Below are 22,240 nucleotides of genomic sequence, written 5' to 3' on the forward strand. Positions count from 1 at the left end.
AGTATGGGTTGTTTGTTTGTTTGTTTTCCCTAAATGTCCAACAGGAAATATATCTGAACTCTGTAAAAAGACAGATTGTAAAATTGTGAACCTTCACTAGGAGGGTGGAGCCTCAAGAGATTAAATTCGAATCATCTGCGGACAGCCTATAGAAATGTTATGGGCCTCCATTTTGAGAGGAAGAATTTCAATCCTGTGACAGGCTCCCTCTCATTTTAATGCAGTCAGTGAACTGGGAGGGAGCATTAAGGAGGCAATTAACACCTTTCTTACTAACAGCAGCAAATACTTGGGTGGGTGTTGCTGGGAGGAACAGAACAGAGCAGAGCTGTGATAAAATACCACTATAATCTTCCTCTAGATTGACCAAACAAAAATATGTTTTTATTGGTAGGAGTTATTTTTAATCTTAAACTTTGTTCATATAGATATTATTTTGCTCATAGAAAAAGTAGAATGTCTTTTTTTTATCTGAATTAACATACCATGATGACCATACATTTACTTTAAAAAAATAATAAAAATAATAAAAATATTTTTCTTGTTCACCCATGGACATAACATATCACCACTGCCCTGACACCCAATGTCACCACTCCAAAGTTCAGCGAAGAGCCCCCAGGTTTAATTCACCTACCAAGGAGGGAAAAGCACCAGAGTCAATTACTCTGGTAATTGCTAAAAATAGCAGATTAGCTCTACATGTGTTTCTAGTGCCTAAGATCCTAAAATATTTTAAAGTTAACCTCAAAAGTTTCCAGGATTATTTTTGGCCCTACTATTCATTTCTTTAGCAAATATTTAATATTCAATTTATTCATTCCACAGATGTTTACTGAGCATCTACCATATGCTAGCACTGGAGATACAACGGTAAAGAACCAGAAATGTTCCTGCCCCATGTTTCAGTTTATGCTTTATGAGTTTCTGTAGCATATATTGATTCATTTGAGTTTCTGAACAAACCTGCCTGACAAAGTGATTCTTGGTGAGATAGTGATGGCAGCAGTTTATCCATGGAAGCATCTAGTGTGGTCAGTCATATTACCGTGGAGGTTATCCAGAAGTCTTTGGTATATGGTCTATACTTTCTAGTCTGCAGTCTCAGGAATGTGTAATTTAGGCTACTTAAAATTAAGACTGTTGAATTAAAACTTGTTTTAGAGGAGCAAAGTTTGATTACTTTATGGACATACAGTAAGGTAAAACCAACAGCTCATAAAGTATTACTAATTTACTAATAAAAGAACAATGGATATGGAATCCAGCTAATCTGTAGGATCACCTGAGGGAACATTTAAAAGTACGGATTCCTGAACCTTCCCACAGATCAGTTCAGTTTGAATCATTTGGGGTGGAGTCTAGGGCTCTGATTGGTCAGTGTGCGGAGAGGGAAAGGGGAAATCCTTTAATGAACTGACAGAAATCGCTCCTAATGAAGCCATCGTGGGTTGGACACTGATGAGGAGCACTTACGGCAATAGTTTGCATTTATTATCACATTTTATGTTTGAGCAATTACAGTTTTCAAAAGGACAGGTCTGGATTAGGGGTGTCCTGTTGTACAGTGAGGAGTATTGATGTATAAAGAGAAAATAAATACATTCTGCTAAGTCAATGTACAGTCTGCATTGCACGTGCCTTTCAAGTTCTGTGACACTCAGGATGGATCCAGAAAGGTTTATTCTATAACAATGTCTTTTGTTTCGCCAATATCCTACATCAAATAGAAGCCACACATTTCTAAGATATCTTAACATGTTTTTTGTTTGTCTGATTGTTTATCAGCCATTTACCAAGTGACTACACTCAAGGGTACTTTATTAGACATTAAACAAAAATAATTAAAGGAGACTCTGTCCTATGAAGTTTCATATTTTTCATACTGATTTTCTTTTGCACACCAAGGGAATTTAGCCCGCAGAAGAATAACATCCCCTCCTTTAAAAATTGTTTAATCATTTTCATACTCAGAAATTCTGATTCTAAGTCATGACTCAAATGGTACAGATTCTCACTGAATCGTGTAAAATGACAAACAAACAAACAACAACTCCCCCCCCCCCCAAAAAAAAAACCCTATTAGATTTGGCTTCTACTTAGAGTTCCATTTTCTCTCAGATTTTCTCTGCTATTACTCTCCTTCCTGCACGTTGATCTCAACCCTGGTTGCACATTAGAATCATCTGGGGAGCTTCTGAAAGGTAGAGATGCCCAAGCCTTCCACTTGGACCAGTTAAATTAGAATCTTTGGAGGTGAGATCAGATGTTATGTATTCTAAAATTTCCTTGGTGATTCTGACAGCTGGTGCATGCTCACAACTCCTCTTTAACCCAAAGGGGCTCTCTCCCTTCTCATGCAGCTCATGCCTGGTCCTTCCCCACCCATGTATATGAGGCTCCCTCCTATTAGAATATCCCTTCTATTCCAATCCTCACGTCCTCACCATACCCATCCCTTAAGATCCATTTCAGATGCTATCTCTTTCATTAACTCATTCTTGAATGCCTTAGAGCCAAAGTAAATTGTGCCTCCTCTCAACTCCTTAGAACTTTTTCTGTCCCTCTCAGCTCATTTGTTAGGTTGCCATTTCTGTGCACATTATATTTTCCCACCTACCCATCAATGAACCTGTAAGCTTTTTAAGGGCAAGAAACCCACCTTTCTGATTCATTTTTGAATCTCACAGTGCCCAGCAGTTACTCAGTAAACATAAGATTAGGAAAAGGAGGATGAATGGAAGGGATGCCTGGGTGGCTCAGTTGCATAAGCATCTGATTCTTGATTTTGGCTCAGGTCATGGTCTCGTATTTTGTGAGGTCAAGCCCTGCATCAGGCTCTGTGCTGACAGCACAGAGCTTGCTTGGGATTCTCTCTCTCTTCTTTTCTCTGCCCCTCCCCTGCACATTCTCTTCTCTCAAAATTAATAAATATATTTTAAAAAAGGAGGATGGAAGGGAAATTGAAAAGGCAACAGACTTACCAATGTTCATTAAGCTCACATTTTTCTCTATACTTGTCCAGCACTAGCTCATATTCTCTCTCTTTCCTGAAGGTTGGGGTGAAGTGAGACTTCTCAACTACTTTTTCCAAACATATGCATTCTCTAAGTTTTTTCTTTGCCTGAATGATCAGGTAGTTGCAATATTAAAAACTTCAACTCAGAAACTTACTAACCACAGCAGGACCCCTACTCTAGGCCTCTTGGCTTTCACCTGGATTATTGTTATGCTGGTACCTTCTTTAGTTTGTCCTCCTTAGTCTGTCCTAATGTACACCCTCTCCTCCCTTTAAAACATAACTTTCATCCTGTTATTTTCCTATAAGAGCTTTGATGTATCCTCATTTCCTACCAAGTCCAGTCTGAAATTCTCATCAGCACTGCATTCAAGTCTTTCTATGCTTCATTCCCATGACAACCCTTCTTCAAGCCAATACATCAGTCAAATTGAACCAGTGAGGTTTTCCTCTGTCTGTTTTACCCCCATCAACCTTATCTTTGCTAACTGGGGTCACTCCTGGTATTGCCTGCCTCACCATCTCTATGAGTTCAACTCCTAATCATTCTTCAAGTCCAATGAAAAGATTACCTCCTCTATTATCATCTAACCATCCCCAACCCTGTCCTCTATCATGCCCTCTCTACCGGCTCCTACCCCGGATCAATAATCATCTCTTCTTCCGTGGAATTCCCAGAGTATTTCTCTTTTTGCAAGATATCACTTTCTGCCTTATGCTTATATTTTTTAAAAGCATGTATTATTTTTCATATGTCTGTTTCCCTAAATATATTATAAGCTTAATAAAGGGCAAGGGTTGAATTCTTGCTCATCTTTAGATCCCCTATGGTGTCTCATAATATTTACATTTAAGCTCCATTACTAGTTTCTGCTAATAATGAACTATGTGACTTTGAGTAAGTAATTAAACATGTTTGAGTCAATTTACTCATAAATTAAAAACATGTTCTAATTCAACAGTCTTAATTTGAGATAGTTTAAATTATATATTCCTGGGTTTGCACAAGAAAACTTGAAAACACATACCAAAATTAAAATTTCTGTATAACCTTTACAAAACCTAAAACTACGGTTGCAAGAGCTGTTTCTGCTAACAAACTCCTGCAGTTGTGTTTTCCCAGCTTATTTGGATTAATATAGAATGAGGTGGCTATTCCCATTCTGGCTATCACTGCTATCTCAAGTATCAGAGACATAATCTGCTTCCCAACTTTTAATTAGCGTAGGATTATTTTTGTGTGTTTGGAAGGAATCATTCAACCATTTATTCCATGAATACTTATTAAGTGTCTATTAACCAGGCATTTTTCCAGGTGATGGGCTCTCACATTTAGTGAATGGAAGAGGGGAGAGGAGAAAAGCTGGTGACATTAAGGAAGATTTTTCTTTTCTTTTTTTTTTTTAATGTTTATTTATTTTTGAGACAGAGAGAGACAGAGCATGAATGGGGGAGGGTCAGAGAGAGAGGGAGACACAGAATCGGAAGGAGGCTCTGGGCTCTGAGCTGTCAGCACAGAGCCCGACGCGGGGCTCAAACTCACGGACCGCGAGATCGTGACCTGAGCCGAAGTCGGAAGCTCAACCGACTGAGCCACCCAGGCGCCCCAAGGAAGATTTTTCTTACTTTTAATTGTTTTATACAATCTGTCTCTCCAATTAGTAGATCAGGAAGGTTTTAGACCACCTAGGTTATTCTAAGACTCAAGGAAACTCTCCCATGGTTGATGCTTCCTAAAAGGAAAAGAAAAATGCCTATTTTTTTTCATTTGTCCAGATAATGTAGGGAGTGAGTGCAAAGTGCTTCCACTCAATCCTTCTAAAGATAATACACTGGAAACATTTTGGTGGGTGTGAATCACTCAGACAAGCATTCTTCACTCAAAAATAGAAACTAACTTTATTTGTTCCAGATGTTATACAGCTGCAGGGAAGTTAAAGCCAGTGGTCCTGTTTTCAATGCAACCAAACTCTTATTGCATTTGGAATTTCTTAACCAATGAACTCATATTACTTGTTCTAAGATCTGCACAATTTTCTTTTTTCCACTGTTACCGTTCACAAACAACTATGTTTCGTGGGAACCACTTTTCAGAATTAATGAGTCTACATCTGTCTTGTGCAAAGACATCCTGTTTATCACAATTTCCACCTTTCATTTATCTTGACCTTTAAAAATTTTAAGCATAAAATATTGCAAAGAGATCATCTGAAGGAAAGGAAAAGGAGAGTTGAGTTGTATTGTTCTTACAATATTTTAGAGCACATTTTGGAGTTATAAGTTATGGTGTTTATTTTAGCAAGAATTTCAAATAAAATTATTCATAACAATGTTGAGTATAAAAATGCATCTTATCATTGTGCATTTGTAATTTAAAAAAACTTGACAACTTATTTTTTGATTCTCCTGTAGGCGTGTCTACAACAGATACTGTATGGGTGCACGTAGGAGAGGTACATGATAATTTCATATCTAATCCATAAAAATCAAAATATATTTGAGAACGCTTATGTTTGAAAACAGGAGTGCTAGATCTCTTGAGATTATTGTCTTTTTATGGAGAAGCTTTTCTCAAATTGTGGTTCATAGATCATCTGTAGCAGAATCTCACTGGCTGCCTGTGAAAATATGTATGTCTGGGACCAGTGGAGTCAGGATCTCCAAGAACTGGGGCTGTAGAAGGACCCTAGAGATCAGGGAACAGCAACAACAACACTCACATGTTCCATTATGAACTAGAAAACCCTGTGAAGTTAAGTGAATTTCTCAAGGTCAGTCAGTCAGTTAACAGTAAAGTAAGGCATAGAATTTTGCTTAATGATGCTGAAACCAGCATTCTTTTCCAGTAGGTCATCTATTAATTTTTATCTTCAAAGAGATAAAATCAATATAAAAATTAAATACATATAAGTATCTAAATATTATCAGGTGTCCCACCAATAATTTTTTTATAATTAATTCTTTTAGTAATTCCTTCTTCTCATCACTAATTAACTAAACCCTTGTTCTTTCTCCAGGATTTGGAAATACCTTTCCTTCAGACTCATCATGAATCTTTTGAATTATAGTCAAATTATAATCAAAACCTTCCTCCCCCAAAGAGGAAAATGTTATATTTCATGTATTGCTGACTAAATCTTTGAAGTATCATGATTAATTATTTAGGAAATGAGTGTTTTAGTTAAGTTATTTAAACCATGTTCAAATAACAATTTGTATTCAATAATGATTCCGCAAAGACTATAAAAACTATAATTCATGACATACATTCTTGAAGTATATATATGTTGTTAGTTAAAACAGAGCCTTAAAGCTTAAAGTAGTTTAAGTGTGATATCATTCAAAACTGATTCAAAAATTTACTTCACACATCTTAATGAAGCTGTGAATAATTTTATATCTTTAGCCCTCTTTTTTTTTTTTTTAATTTTTTTTTTTCAACGTTTATTTTTGGGACAGAGAGAGACAGAGCATGAACGAGGAAGGGGCAGAGAGAGAGGGAGAGACAGAATCGGAAACAGGCTCCAGGCTCTGAGCCATCAGCCCAGAGCCCGACGCGGGGCTCGAACTCACGGACCGCGAGATCGTGACCTGGCTGAAGTCGGACGCTTAACCGACTGCGCCACCCAGGCGCCCCTCTTTAGCCCTCTTAAAGTCTCTGCAGATGTAATTTATTAAGTTTCCTGTACTTTGCCTCAATTTTGACACTCATTTGTGATAAGGAAAGGGGCACCACTAGAGAGAAGATGTGTTGGTATTCATAAATTCATACTAAATATGGCCCCAATGATTTTCAAGTTCAGTCCTTCATTTTACTAACGAGAAACCTGAGACCAAAGGGGAAAAGGAAAAAAAGGAGTAGTGTTCTTTTTTTTTTTTTTTTTTTACTTTTATTTATTTAAGTAATCCCTACATCCCATGTGGGGTCTGGACTCACACCCCGAAGATCAAATGTTTTATGCTCCTCCTATTGAGACAGCCAGGCACCACAAGAGAAGTGTTCTCTTGAAGGAGATAGTGTTGTGTCAGAAATGCTAGCTGTCTACCCAAACCTCTTTTCTCCCTTTTCCAGAACTTCTGATTTCAGCTAAGTGTTTGACCACCCGAATAAAGATTCCATTTCCCAGCCTTCCATGCAGATAGATATGGCCATGTGACTAAGCTCTTGCCATGGAACATAAGTGACCCTTTGTGAAGTAGCTTTTGGAAAACTTCCTTAAAAGGTACTGTGGGGGTGGGGGGGGGGAAAGGGGGATGTCCTTTGTACCTTTAAACTCCTTCCATGAATTCTGTCTGGGATGTGGTTGTTTTGGCTGGATTTCTGTTTTGGCCCATGAGGATGAGGTCCACCTTTGCCTATAGACTGTGGAGCTGCCATTTTAGATTTGGAGTCACACTATCTAGACTCACACTTAAGAGAGAAAGAAGCTTCTATTCTGTTTAAGTCACTGTGTTGGGGTTTCTCATATTTGGAGCTATATCTGATTGCAGACAACAATCCATTTCTTACTACAAAATTTCATTTATTCATTCTTTGAGCAACTTTTTTTAGCATTCTTTGAGTTATTGGGCAATTTTTATGAGCAAGAAATTACACTAAGTAGATATGAAACAAAAATCATTTTGTTTTTTCAATTTTAAATTTCTAAGAAGTCTTGGAAAAGTTTTTAGAACCAGACTCCCACTTTCCTTTGGTCCATCCTTGCCCTTATCCTAGGCATATCATACAATTCCTATTTCTTTCACTATGAAGGATTATTTTTCTTGACTTGGATTTTAGACTGATGCTGTCATGTGAATAACATGTTTTCCAGAAGTTACAAACAAAATGCCTAAGCAACTCAAGCACAAATGACTTTAAGTTTTAACCTTCACCTCCAAACATATGACAAGCCATGATTAAAAGTCATGATGCAAACAGTCTTTGAAAATATATAAATATTTGTCCTTGAACAAGTTCAAAATACCATGGGACATGTCTTTAGAATATTCAAATAAAATATATTTTCTAAGTTACCACTTAGAAATACACTAAGGGCAATACTGTTTTCAGTGTCAGTCACATACAAAAAGTGACGTTAAAATTCTGGGAACATTTGTGAGGTGAGAGTCTCCCTTCTGTAAATGATTCATCTATCCATTTAGAGCAAAAAGTACTAGACATCCCCAGGATCAGAACACACAAATGCATTGCTCACTGGCTCCCTGATCTAATTTTGCTGGTAGGCACAAAGAAGCATTCTCACTTGTGAGTTCTATTTAAATTCTCTCAAACCCTTCCTTATTGATTTTCGAAAATTTATTGAATTTGAAGGTTTTTTTTTTCTTTAAGAATAATGCATGCTCTACATTTCAACACAGTCTTTTATTTCTAGATTCAAATACTGAAGAATGTCAAATATTTAATAGATTTTTTAATAATGGAAGAAATGCAACAAAATTTGGAGAGATATATAAATGTAAAAGCAGTCTTACCTTTGGATCCACATTGAGAATTTTTCTGTCTCTTTTGTATTTGAAAAGTAAGCCTTCTAGATTATCAGCAATCACTTGATAATTGGGAGTTGAATTCCAAACAGCAATATGACTGTCCCAGTTGTAAAAGCTAGAAAAATAAATATCTATTAGAAATGTATATGTATGATACAATAAATTGACAAATATATTTGAGACAATATTTGAGGCAATTCAGTTTCAAGATAAATGAACTGGATCATAGTTTGCATAGCCATGGAAAACACATGTGTCATTAAAATTCTTGCAGAAGAGGGGGGCCTGGTAGCTCATTTGGTTAAGCATCTGACTCTTGATCTTGGCTCAGGCTATGTTCTCACAGTTTGTGGGATTGAGCCCCACATTGGGCTCTGCACTGACAGTGTGGAGCCTGCCTAGGATTCTCTCTTCCTCTCCCTCTGCCCCTCCCCTGCTTACACTCTCTCAAAAATAAACAAATTAAAAAGATAAAATTCTTGCAGAAAAGATTAGGCTGGGCTATTCTCAAATTATTTGAATACATATTTATGACTATTTTGTATAATATCCTCATTTGGACACTCTAGGCATTAGGTTCCTATTCCAGTATTATATTCCCTAGGAAGTCATGGAGAAAATTGACGCATTCTGAATCTACGTCTTCCAGCTCAGATTCTTCAGGGTCTTAAGAGTATTCAGGGTATTAAGAGACTGTTTACTGGAAGGAAAGGCAGGCTAAGTCACCTCTTTTCATTCAAAACAAATTAATTCATTTCTTTCAGGCTTTATTTTTTAATAATATGTTTCCCAGGGAGCGAGGAAACTCTGCGAGTTTGAGAGGTTACCATAGGCCAGACATGATGTGATGTATTCTATCATAACACCCATATGAAGCTGCTCTCATTTCACAGACAAGGCAAATAGACTAGGAGGTCAGCTGGCATGGCTGAAGCCCTGTAACGAATACATCATAGGACTAATATTTCAACCCAGATCTGTGTTTCAAAGCACATGTGTGTTCTTTCTACTGCTCAACATTGCATACATTTTATCCTATTCCTATTTTTTGTGCTTGATCTATGGAAACCTCCCACTTTTTTGTGTGTGTCTTGCTTTATACCTATTTGTCAAAAATTAATATGTTACTTAAGATGAGTTGTAAGAATTCTCAATATATTAATTTCACAGATCTTATTCCTATTAACACAATTCTAACAGTATGTTAGTATGTTCAAATGTTAACATGTTTCTCATATGTCTAATATTATCCTGTATCTGTGTTGTTTTGCCCTTTATTATTCCCTTTACTCATTGATTAAACGCACTCTGAATGAGTGTTTTCTGAGGCATTAATTTTTGTGCTATCACCTGAAAACGTAATGTTTACCCTCAAATTTTTCACTACTTAGAAAGGACTCACTACATCGATCATATATTTATATGATTGAGTGCATATTAATTAGAACCATTTTCTCTCTTCCCCTACTACTTTTTCTATGGCCAACACACAGGAATGCCTGCCCTTTCTGAAGCACAGAGTTAGGAAAAGTGGTTTTCTTTTTTTTTTTTAATTTTTTTTTTCCCAACGTTTATTTTTGGGACAGAGAGAGACAGAGCATGAACGGTGGAGGGGCACAGAGAGAGGGAGACACAGAATCGGAAACAGGCTCCAGGTTCTGAGCCATCAGCCCAGAGCCCAACGCGGGGCTCGAACTCACGGACCGCGAGATCGTGACCTGGCTGAAGTCGGACGCTTAACCTACTGCGCCACCCAGGCGCCCCAGGAAAAGTGGTTTTCTAACTATCTTTGTCTGCTCAGTCTGTTCTCCCCAAGAGAGCAAGAATGACTATTTGATTGGTAAATAGAGGAAAGATGCTGAGTATCCATGACTTTCTACATCCTTACTTTACCTACCCTTCAAAAGTGAAGTTTATCATGGCAGGCTCAGCCCTCAATAGGTTGATATTAAGGTATAGGCCTACAGCACTGGTGATAAATTCAATACAGTGGTGAAGGTATTAGGAGCCAATCTGACTATGCACCCAGGCTATATTCTCAAATTCTGTTTAATCCATAATTAAGATAATTTGACCTCCACCTAACTGGCTATTCAGTTAAAAGATTGCTAAATTGGAATAGGGGACATGGGTGTGATTCAAAATCTCATATATGTCTCTCTAAATAATTATTTATGAGACATATAGATAGGGATAATCCCAGTAAAATGCTTGAGTCATAGCTGTGTTTAGAGTGGCATGATTTATATCACACATTCCTATCTTCTTGCTCTGATCTCAAATTAAAAATCTTATTAAAGTCCAGGCAGATTATATATATATATATATATATATATATATATATATATATATATTATATATATTACATATATATGTATATGCATATGTATATATATGTATATAATACATATATATGTGTGTGTAATATATATATGTGTGTGTATATGTATATATATATGTGTGTATATATATATATATATATATATATATATATATGTTCTTTATACAAAAACTTAATTTGGGGGTTGCTTAGTTAGTTAAGCCTCCAACTCTTACTTTCAGCTGAGGTCATGATCTCACGGTTATCACATATTGAAAAGAAGAATTTCCTTCTTTTTTTAAGGCTGAATAAATATTCCATTGTATGTATAGACCACATTTTCTTTAAAAAAAATTTTTTTTAATGCTTTATTTATTTTTGAGACAGAGAGAGACAGAGAGAGACAGAGTGTGAGCAGGGGAGGGGCAGAGAGAGAGCAAGACACAGAATCCGAAGCAGGCTCCAGGCTCTGAGCTGTCAGCACAGAGCCCGACGCAGGGCTCGAACTCACAAACCGGAGATCATGACCTGAGCTGAAGTCGGACGCTTAACCGACTGAGCCACCCAGGTGCACTTACATTTTCTTTATACATTGATCTGTGCATATACATTTAGGAAGTTGCCACATCTTTGAATAGTTTCTTTTGGACTGCATATAGTTGAGTTTTTGTTTGTTTGTTTGTTTGTTTTTGTTTTTAGATGCATTCAGCCACTCTGTGTCTTTTTACTGACATTTTAATCCATTTACACTTAAATTATCAATAGGAAAAAATTACTTGTGTCATTTTATTAATTGTTTTCTGATGGTCTTAGAGTCTTTTGCCTGTCTTCTCTCTTGCTGTCTTCCTTTGTGTTTTGTTGATTTTTTTTTATAGATGCGGTTTGAATACCTTTTTTTTCCCTTTTGTGTATCTTCTATAAGTATTATTTTGTAGTTACCTTGGGGTTCACATAATATCTTATAGTTGTAATAGTCAATTTTAAACTGATAATAACTTAAGTTCAATCACATACATAAAATCTACATTTTAACCTCTCCCCTTCATGAACTTTGTATTATTGTTGTCATGGTTTACATCTATTCATAATGTGTTATCTTTTAATGTTATTTTTAGTTCTATTTTAACTTTTAACTTTTATAGTAGAATTAGGAGTGATTTGCCCACTACCATGACAGTAGTATAGTACTCTGTATTTGTTTATGTATTACATAAAGTAGTTTCCTACTTTCTCATGCTTTCGTATTTTGTTTAGCATCCTTTCATTTCAACCCGAAGGACTCCCTTTAGCATTTCTTGTAAGCAGAGTGATGAACTCTCTCAGCTTTTCTCTGTCTGGATAAATCTTTGTCTTCCTTCATTTTGAATGACAGATTTTCTGAGTATGCTTTACTAGGTAGCTTTTTTATTTCCTTTCAGCACTGTGAATATATCTTCCCACTCCCTTCTGGCCTACGGGGCTTCTGCTGAAAATGTGCTGATTGTTTATGGGAAAGGGGATTTCTTGGAGGTGACAAGTCATGTTTCTCTTGCTTCTTTCGAAATTCTCTTTGACTTTTGACGATCTGATTATAATGTGTCTTGATATGGATTTATTTGGATTTCTCTAATTGGCCTTCTTTCAGCTTTTTGGATCTGGATGTCCATTTTCTTCCCCAGATTTAGAAAGTTTTCAGCCATTATTTCTTGAATAAATTTTCAGATCTTTTATCTCTCTCTTCTTCTGGGAATCCAAAAATTTACATATTGGTCCCTTGATGGTATCCACGAACACCCTAAAGCTTTCTTCATTCTTTTATATTCTGTTTTCTTTTTAATCCTCTGACTTAATTATTTCCAATGATCTGTCTTTGAGTTCACTGATCCTTTCTTCTCTTTGATCTAGTGTAATGTTGGGCAAGAAGACACAACCCACAGCTGCCTGCTTCTTTCTGGGAAAGGAAATGTTGGAAGAGGACTTGTAGAAGTCAAATGGACTTTTTTTTTCTTTTTGGTACAATTAATATGTTCTTGAGCTCCATGGTTTCCGTATTGTACTTTTTAATATTTTCTATCTCTTTGTTGAATTTCTCACTTTGTTCATGCATTGTTCTCTTGACCCTAGTGAGCATCTTTATGACAATTATTTTGAATTTTCTTTCAGGCAAATCGTGTTACTCCATTTCTTTAGGGTCAGTTTCTGGAGATTTATTTTCCTTTTTATTTTTATTTTTTGGAACATCTTTGCTTGACTCTTGATTTTCTTTGACTCTCTCCATTGATGCCTATATGTTAAACAAAGCAGGCACCTCTCCAAATCTTCATGGACTGGCCTCATACAGGAGAAAACTTTTACAAAGAAGCCAGGCTACAACTTCTAGCGTCCTCTTCCAACATTTCTTTCCCCAGAGAGAAGCAGGCAGCTATGGGTTTTGTCTGCTTGCCCTGTAATGAGCAGGGGGGAATTATTCTATGGTGCTTACTAGCCCAAGTCACTGCCTCCCTTCTTCCCTAGGTAGATAGGTTGTGCTGATCTTGAGCTCAAAGACTGGCAAGATAGAAGTCAGTCCTCTGGAGAGCCCTCTCAGAAAAGTTGGGGGTTTGGATGTACAAACCGACTCCTTCCTCCCTTGGGAGAAACTGAGAATTAGGAGTTTCTTTTTGATCATAAGGTGCTGTGTCAACAGTAAGAATTCTGGTAGAGGGTATCCCAAACCTCTCTACTGGGTTTGATCAGTCTGGTTTTGCATTTTTCTGGGGTGCAGGGCATTTTATTAGTTCCTGGATTTTTCACAAATTGTTGCTGAATCTGTATTTGCAAGAGGAGAGAGGGTTCAGAGTTTCTTACTCTGCTATCTTGCTGATGTCACTAATCCAATTATGTATTATTCCTGAATTATTTTTAAGTGGCAAAGTACTTGTCAATGAAGAATGGGTTAATGTATATCTCAAACTTAATTCCACTCCCTTTAAGACACCTATATCCAGATCCACACTCTAAATGTTGTCATAACTCCTAACTCTTATTGAATTTTTATTGTCTGTTATTATTCTTTGTTAGTTAATCTACAATGCTATTTTTACCTCATTGAAGCCTTGAGTTCCTTGGCTCACTCTTTTTATCCTAATTTACAACAACTAATTTCTTTACTTATCCATGATTCACTTGCCAATAATCACAACTTTATTGCTCAATTGACCCTATTTATATTGAAAAATACCAGCTCAAAATTGATTCAAATGTTTGTCTTCTCTGTTTCTCCATATGGTCTTCTGACAACTCTTGCTGAAACAACTCTATCACTGATGTAATTCTAAATTCCAAATTTCTAACCCCAGTTGGATTTCAGGTGCTGCAGAGCAATTTTTTTACATGTCTCTAGTTATCTTTCTCTATCACTCATTATATTGTTCCTGTCTCCTATTCCTCCACTTTCCTCCTTAGTCTCAGAAGATGAGTTATCTCTTACTTCACTAGAAAAATAAAGAACATCAATGGAAACATGATCAATATCCTGTTCCATCAGTAGCAAATTTGTTTATATTGACAGTGTCCCCTACCTCCTTCCATTCAACTCAGAGGAATAGGTGCACCTCTTCCTTTCCAAAGAAAAAATCATATCCATCTATATTCTAAATTCCATCCCTTAATGCCTCTTTAGTTACTTCAAATAATTATCTAAAATTTTTCTGATATAATCAAATTCAGTTCATCATACATTTTCCCCCAGAACCAACAAACACACGCCAATGATCCCAACTAAACAAGAAAAGAAAGAAGGAAGGAAAGAAAGAAAGGAAGAAAAAAAAGAAAAGAACAGAAAAGAGAAGAAAAGAAAAGAAAAGAAGTAGAAAGAAGAGGAATAAGAGAAAGGGAAGAAAAGAGATTTACAAATTTCTCCAAACTCAGATTTTCTCCAGGCTGTCACATTTTTCTCCTAATACTTATAATTAAACCCACTTCCCTTATGCCAATTTACCCCACCCTCTGCTCCAGAGTTGCTAATCCACATCACCTGCTTAATTGTATTTACTGGGATAAACCACAGACTTCTCAATCTCAACATATCAAAAACTGAATTTTACTCTCTCACCTTCCAAACTTATTTATCCTTGCTGTACTCTTTCTATTTTTTTAAAGGTTTTCTTAATGTTTATTTATTTTTGAGAGAGAGAGAGAGACAGACAGAGACAGGGTGCGAGTGGGGGAGGGGCAGAGAGAGAGGAGACCCAGAATACAAAGCAGGTTCCAGGCTCTGAGCTGTCAGCACAGAGCCTGACATGAGTTCAAACTCAGGAACCGCAAAATCATGACCTGAGTCAAAGTCAGACACTTAACCTACTGAGCCACCCAAATGTACTTTCTATATTATTAAGTGGCACTCAATAAATGTTTATGGATTAAATAAATCATATATACCCATCTCTACTATTATTATTTATGACCCAATTAATAATATCAATTTCAGTTATTACAGAATTAAAACAAAGTTGAAGCAAGAAAAAATTATTTTAAAAGGAAATTAAGAGAATTGATTTAGAACACTGACCCAGTACTTAGGAAATCTGAACCCTGATGCAATGATTTCAATTTTCTCTCATCTGAAGTCAGAAGTTGAACTGCATATTTCAAAGACTCTTTACAATGTTATGATTATAAAAGCCTCTTTTGATTCAGTGAGTTCTTACACATTATTTTGATTTATGTCTCAGTCAGTGTTCACAACTTAAAAATACAGAACAAACATAGTGTATCCATAATAGATAGAAGAAATTCTGAGGTAACGTATGTAAAATTATTTAAGCTTTTGGAATAAAAGAACAATTTTCCATTTATTCCTTATGATAAGTATATTGGAAATTGGGTATTCTAGTATACAGGTATGAGTGTACTTATACACAACTTATACAAGTAAACTGTGATAATGAAGTGATAAGGGGACCTCATGTATATTTTTTGAAACAATTACCTGTTTGTCATTTATTTTGCATGATAATTGTTGATACCAGAGAAAATATTCTAATGACATCACAGGGCAACAGGGCTTTGGACCACCAGGGGGAGTAAATTTCAAAGTCATTGTCCAGAATACCTTTTTTGGCCTAGTTTTGTTCACTACCTTCCTTTGAATGAATGGAAGGGACATAGTTATAGAAATTATGAAAACACAAAACGCACAATGTTATTAAAGATTTTAAAAATTGCATTAGAATATATTTAGAGGCAAGCTAAGGTCTTCGGGGTGAATACAGAATAAACATAATGACTGTGACAATTCCAGTCACCAGTATGTAAAGCACAGAGAAAAAATGAAATCACTACCATGCAAACATGAGATTTGACATCACAGAGAACATATCAGTGGAATCGAAGCTATTCTCGTCTAAGAGATTTTTCCTATGAATACAATCAACAGTTTATAAAAATTAGAAAGGAGTTTTGTTTCAATCTCTATTAATAATGGACTCTTTCTGGATTTTATATAGTTGGACCAACAGACTTTTACAGTACCTAACACTTGCATATGGTTATAAAATTAAAACACATTTCATTTGAGATAAAAGGAAAGAAGGTATATTGATAAAATATAATTTGTAGGACAGAGAAATACTCCTATTTAAAGAAAATTTGTAAAAACAGAAAGTTAAAATCCTACCAAACTAGTTTTTGTTAAATCAAAAGACTTTATCAAAACCTAAAAAAATCAGGAGATTTCATATCAACCATGGGGACACTTAAGGGTTAAACACTATTGTTTCCTTCTTTTTTAATCTCTGTATAGACAGCCTATATGTAAGGTTGCCTGATAATTTTACTGTCAAAACTAAGATCCTCTTGGAGAAGGTAGGGATTGCTACTAATAATTGTTCCAAGACAATAAGAATAAGCTCAGATGATGCTGGACAAGTCAAGATGTGTGGTCTCCACACCTACAAATCTAAAAATTTAAATGTTGCTGTTTTAGGGGCGCCTGGGTGACTCAGTCGGTTGAGCGACCGATGTCGGCTCAGGTCATGATCTCATGGTTTGTGAGTTCGAGCCCCGCGTCGAGCTCTGTGCTGACAGCTCAGAGCCTGGAGCCTGCTTCTGATTCTGTGTCTCCCTCTCTCTCTGCCCCTCCTCCACTCATGCTCTGTCTCTCTCAGTCTCAGAAATAAATAAACATTAAAAAAATGTAATAAATGTTGCTGTTTTAGAGTTGATTCACCCAATGTTCATGTAAAATGTTTCCAAAGTTCTGCCACAGATTTGCCAAAAATATGATAAAGATGTTTAAACAATGCTAAAACATGTTTTCTTATGGTTGATTTTTAAAAACTTTTATTGCTGTGGAAAAATTACATTATATGGAATCGCAATTGTGGTATAGAGACATGGAATTTAATCTAGAATAATAAATATTCTTGTTATTTTTTTATTTTCCATATAATATCAAAGTAGTAAAACATTCTATAATACCTAATTTCTGAAATATCATGTTCCATGTAAAAATATATGTTTGATCAATTATTTTGGTTGGTGAGAATATGAAATCTAAAGTTTAGTTTTTCCATAAGTTAGTTTACTTGGTTAATGTTCATGGCTATAAATCGCATCTCTAAATTCAATAAGCTATGTAATAAATGCTCATGCCAGTTGGGAAAATATAGATAATTGTTGAACAACACACTGTAACTATTAAGATAATTGGGAACATTAAAAGCCCCAGTGACAGATAGTCAGAAGGGTCATTCAATTCCATTCAACACAATTCCAAGCATCTATTTTGTGCCAGGAATGGTCCTAAGTATTTAACAAGAAGAAACAAAAAAATAAAAAACAAAAGAACAGTTCTTACTTTCAAGGAACTCATAGTCTATGGGACATCAAAAAGGTAAACAAAAGATTATGGGAGAGTATGAAAAATCATACAGTAGAAATTTATGTAAGGCACTTTTGGACTGTAAGGGTCAGAAAAGAATATATGTATTGGTCAACTGTATTTCTAGTGAGCGTTTCCTGACAGAAGGCAGTAGAGCCAAGCATTCTAGGTAGAAAGGATAGTAAAAGGTAGATTTTATAAAAACTGAAAAATGTGCATACCTCAGTATTCACCATTATGAGAAATTTTTAGTCGTACACTGGAAGGTAAGGCAGAAGGTAAATTGCTGTGGGTTTAAAATTAAATATGAAATATGATTCTTAACTGTCTCCTACTAAAAGGCAGAAACTGTGTGTGCCTTCCCTTTGGGGACACAGTGTGCTCAGTGAAGCATGGAGAGCTAGTAAGGTTGGCTCTCCTATCATCTTAAGGCACAGGGGTACAAGGGGGAGCTCACTGCCGGTAGGCCACCATTTTTAATTTTCACTTGTGCAAGAAGACAGATTAGCACCTGTCTGGCATGCTCACCATAGTGCTTTGAACCAAAAGTATTGTGTCAGGTGGATGGACTGGTGATAGAAAGCACCGAGGGAGAGGTGAATGGAATATAATACCTGATACCTGACTAATTGTAATAGATTCCCTAGGGTAGAGAATAATGTAGCCAATATATTTCTTAGGTCACCACCAGGGAGCAGCTTGTTCTGAGGGACCCTTCTTATAGGCAAAGGTTCTGAGGAAGGATTTCATACCTCTTTCCATAATCCTTTTTTTTTTTTTAAATTTTTTTTTTTTTTTCCAACGTTTTTTATTTTTTTTTTTTTTTTGGGACAGAGAGAGACAGAGCATGAACGGGGGAGGGGCAGAGAGAGAGAGAGACACAGAATCGGAAACAGGCTCCAGGCTCTGAGCCATCAGCCCAGAGCCCGACGCGGGGCTCGAACTCACGGACCGCGAGATCGTGACCTGGCTGAAGTCGGACGCCTAACCGACTGCGCCACCCAGGCGCCCCAGTCTTTCCATAATCCTAAACTGTAAGCTGGCCTCCTCACTGGGGACCCCAGCCCTCTGGCGGGGCATCTCGAATGCTTTATTGCCAGCCCCACGCGGTGGGAAAACAGTGGGTGATAGTAACAGATGAACACATCATCAGATTTCCCCCATAATAAGACTATGGAAATAGATTTACAAGTTATACAAACTCTTTCTGACTTGTCAATCAGAGCAAGTATAAAAACATTCTGGAGCGCCTCTCAGTTACAAAACCTAGAGCGAGAACCTCAAGCTCAAGCAAAAATGCCACCAGGTAGTCCCATAGCAATTGGCCTATATGGCCATTTGTGGTAAAGAGACTGAAGAGGAAACACTTTTCCAAAGCAGAAACTTGAAGGGATGGTGCAGGGATGGAGTGAGGTTCACAGTGAGCCCTCCCTTAATCTCATTCTCTTTCTGATATTATTGAAACAATAGCTGCTAATTTTGCATTGATGTAGTGCTTTATCACTTACAAAGAGCTTTCACTTTATACTCTTGTTTAACGTCCAAAACAATCACGTGAAATAGGGTATATATGTATGTACGTGTGTGTTATAATAATAATAATTATTATTAAATTATTACTTTATAGAAAATAAAATTAGAGCTACAGAATGTTCTAGATATTATGTAGCAAAATCAGCATTCAGCCTGTGATTTTAAGATGATTATTTCATTGTTTGTCTTTACTAACTATTACTCTATGTCAGGTTTATCAGGCTAGGCAATATGCTTATATCCCATGCAAGCAGTACAGATTCTCCCCTGGGAGCAAACCATGAGGAGGAAGGCAAGGACTAAAGTCCAAATAGGGAGCTTTTTGAGCCAAATTGTCCCTTTAGGGTAAAAAAGCAGCTAAAAAGGAGTTATTTCATCTCATGGAGTGTGAAGAGGCACTCTTCTCAAAAAATTGGGCCTAATTCATCACGCGCATAAGAGCAGGATTAGAAACCTCCGAGCTTTGCTTGAGTTCACCAGGCTGGGTGTATGTAGGGTGTGTGTATTAAAATGCAGCGTAGGTTTTCTGATCAAGCCATGGTGATAACTGAAATAAAGCCTTTCTGTGCAGTCTATTTATGTTTGAGAGTCCCCTCTTGGCACACTATAGATATTGTAATGGGTGGATCTTGTAGGAACAATTGCTTGTATCACGGTTATTACCTGAGTGAGACAAAGTGTTCTCTGAGATGAACAGAATCAGAGATCTGGTCCAGGACATCTCTAAATACGTGGCATCATTCATGGAAATTTTGCCATCTGGATTAAAAAGGTGCTCCCCATGTTAGGTACCATCTGCTGTCTTCCTCCGACCCAATTAGGCCATCTAAGGGGTTCTACTAGGTAAATATTTAAGAAAATAAGGCTTTTGGAGGGTTTCTCACTTCAAAGTCCTTTGTCCAATTTTTCCTGCAGGTTAAGAGGGAAATATTGTCTAGATGCCACATGCTCTATCAAGGCAAGGAGGTGAGAGAAGTATCTGTGAAGTCATGTTAATTAATTCACTAATTCATTCATTCATTTTTTAAGAGAATAATAATGGAGAAGATATACTATATATATGTATATGTAGCAAAATCAGCATTAATCCAATAAAATCAGAAATACTATATATATCTGTATATATAGATATATATAGATATATATATCTATATATACAAGATATGCTATATATATATATATATATATACTATCTACATATATGCACATATATATATATCAAGCATATATATATATATATATATATATCAAGCATATATATATATATATATATATATATATATATCAAGCACATTTTTACATGTTTGGGATAGAATGAGGAATAACATACAGTTCCTGCCTTATAAGTTCACTAACAGGAGAAAGCAGATAATTCAAGCAATACAAATATGCCTGAAATTCGATGGGAAGACAGAGGAGAGAAACCTTACTCTGACTGAGAGAAGTTCAAAATAGCTCCCTAGATGAAGTGACACGAGGCCTCAGTCTTAAATAAGTGATAGGAATTAGCCAGGCAGAGGGATGGCATCAGGGATGGAAAAATGGCCCTCCAACTAGATAAGACATCATGAGGAATCATGCTGTGAGAAGTGAAATGGAGAATGCTGGGGGTAGGGTGGCCAACAATTCAATATCAATTGAACAGAAAGTTCAAGTAGGTGGGTGAGAAACGAGACTGAAGACATACGCAGGAAACAGGTCACAGAAGGCCTTATTTATCACACCAAACAATACTATCTTCATCCTGTAAGCAATGGGAATATCTGAGGATTATAAATAGGAAAGTGGCAGGGAAAGATATGCAGTTTAGATAGGCTATCCTGGCAGTGAATGAAGAATGGATTTAAGGAGATGGCAGTAAAGAATGCTAGAATCCAGGTGACCAGTTTAAAGTCTGTTTCATTAATCCAGGCTAGAATTGAAAAGTATTATAGGTTATGGGGTTGCAGAAACATAGATACAATTAGGGTATATATAGCAGACAGCAATTCTAGAAGTCATTACTGAGAAGCATTAGAGATGACTCTTAGGTTCCAACCAGCTTGAAGAATCGGATGGATAGTTATACTAGAACTTAGGAATGTTAGAAAAAATGCTTTTTCTGCAAGCCTCCATGAAGAAAAAGAATTTACTTAAATACACCTAGCTTTTTGCTCTACTGATTTGGTGAGAACAAGAATAGTGGACTGTGAATAGTCCTTATGAACTTACACATATCCTAAATGTTTACAAATGCTATATTTTCTTTCTGTATTGGCCCTTATATCATTATATAATGGTCTCTTTTTGCCTCTTATTATAATCTATATTTTAAACCCCATTTTGTCTGATGTAAGTATAGCTGCCTCTGCTTTCTTTTAATTTCCATTTGCATGGAGTATCTTTTTCTATTCCTTCACTTTCAGTCTGTGTGTGTCCTCAAAGCTGAAGTGAATCATTTCTAGGAAACGTATAGTTGGGTCTTGTTTTATTTGTTTGCTTGTTTGTTTGTTTGTTTATTTATTTATTTATTTATTTATTTATTTATTTATTTATTTTCTTGTATTCATTCAGACACTCTAAGTCTTTTATTGGAGAATTTAGTCCATTTACATTTAATTATTGATAGGTCTGGACTTACTAGTGCCATTTTGTTTTCTGGCTGTTTGCAATTCCTCTGTTCTTTTATTGTTTTCTTACTCTCTTCCTTTGTCATTTGATGATTTTCTGTAGTGGTATGTTTAAATTTCTTCCTCTTTATAATTTTTGAATTTGTTATAGGTTTTTGTTTTGTAGTTACCATGAGGCTTACATAAAACACCTTTAATTATAGAGTTTATTTTAAATTAAGAACTTAACTTTGAATGCATACAAAATGTTCACATTTACACACTCTCCCCTGTCTCATTTTATGTTTCTGATGTCACAATTTACATTGGATATACATAAGTGAAAATCCCAAGAAGGAGACGGAGAATTGCATACAGCTGTAGGAGGGGTTAGGCTAGGACAGTACCATAAGGACAAAGGGAAATAGAAGGTGTGAAAAAACATAACA

General features: G+C 36.2%; 1 protein-coding gene across 3 annotated transcripts in view; it reads right to left on the reverse strand.

The window, feature by feature from the left end:
• The window catches only part of CFAP299 (cilia and flagella associated protein 299), a 591,216-nt gene that overhangs the window by 8,795 nt on the left and 560,181 nt on the right, over positions 1-22,240 (reverse strand). For 2 of the 3 annotated variants that reach the window (XM_086704767.1, XM_025922322.2), the window contains exon 5: positions 8,495-8,624. In XM_086704767.1, coding sequence (XP_086560893.1) covers positions 8,495-8,624 — 130 coding nt within the window. Of the gene's footprint in view, positions 1-8,494; positions 8,625-22,240 lie in introns of those variants that run through there. The other variant, XR_015250377.1, reaches the window with a different exon arrangement.

This window comes from Puma concolor, chromosome B1, assembly GCF_028749965.1.
Source record: "Puma concolor isolate L17-30 chromosome B1, mPumCon1.1.hap2, whole genome shotgun sequence".
NCBI classification, from domain to species: domain Eukaryota; kingdom Metazoa; phylum Chordata; class Mammalia; order Carnivora; family Felidae; genus Puma; species Puma concolor.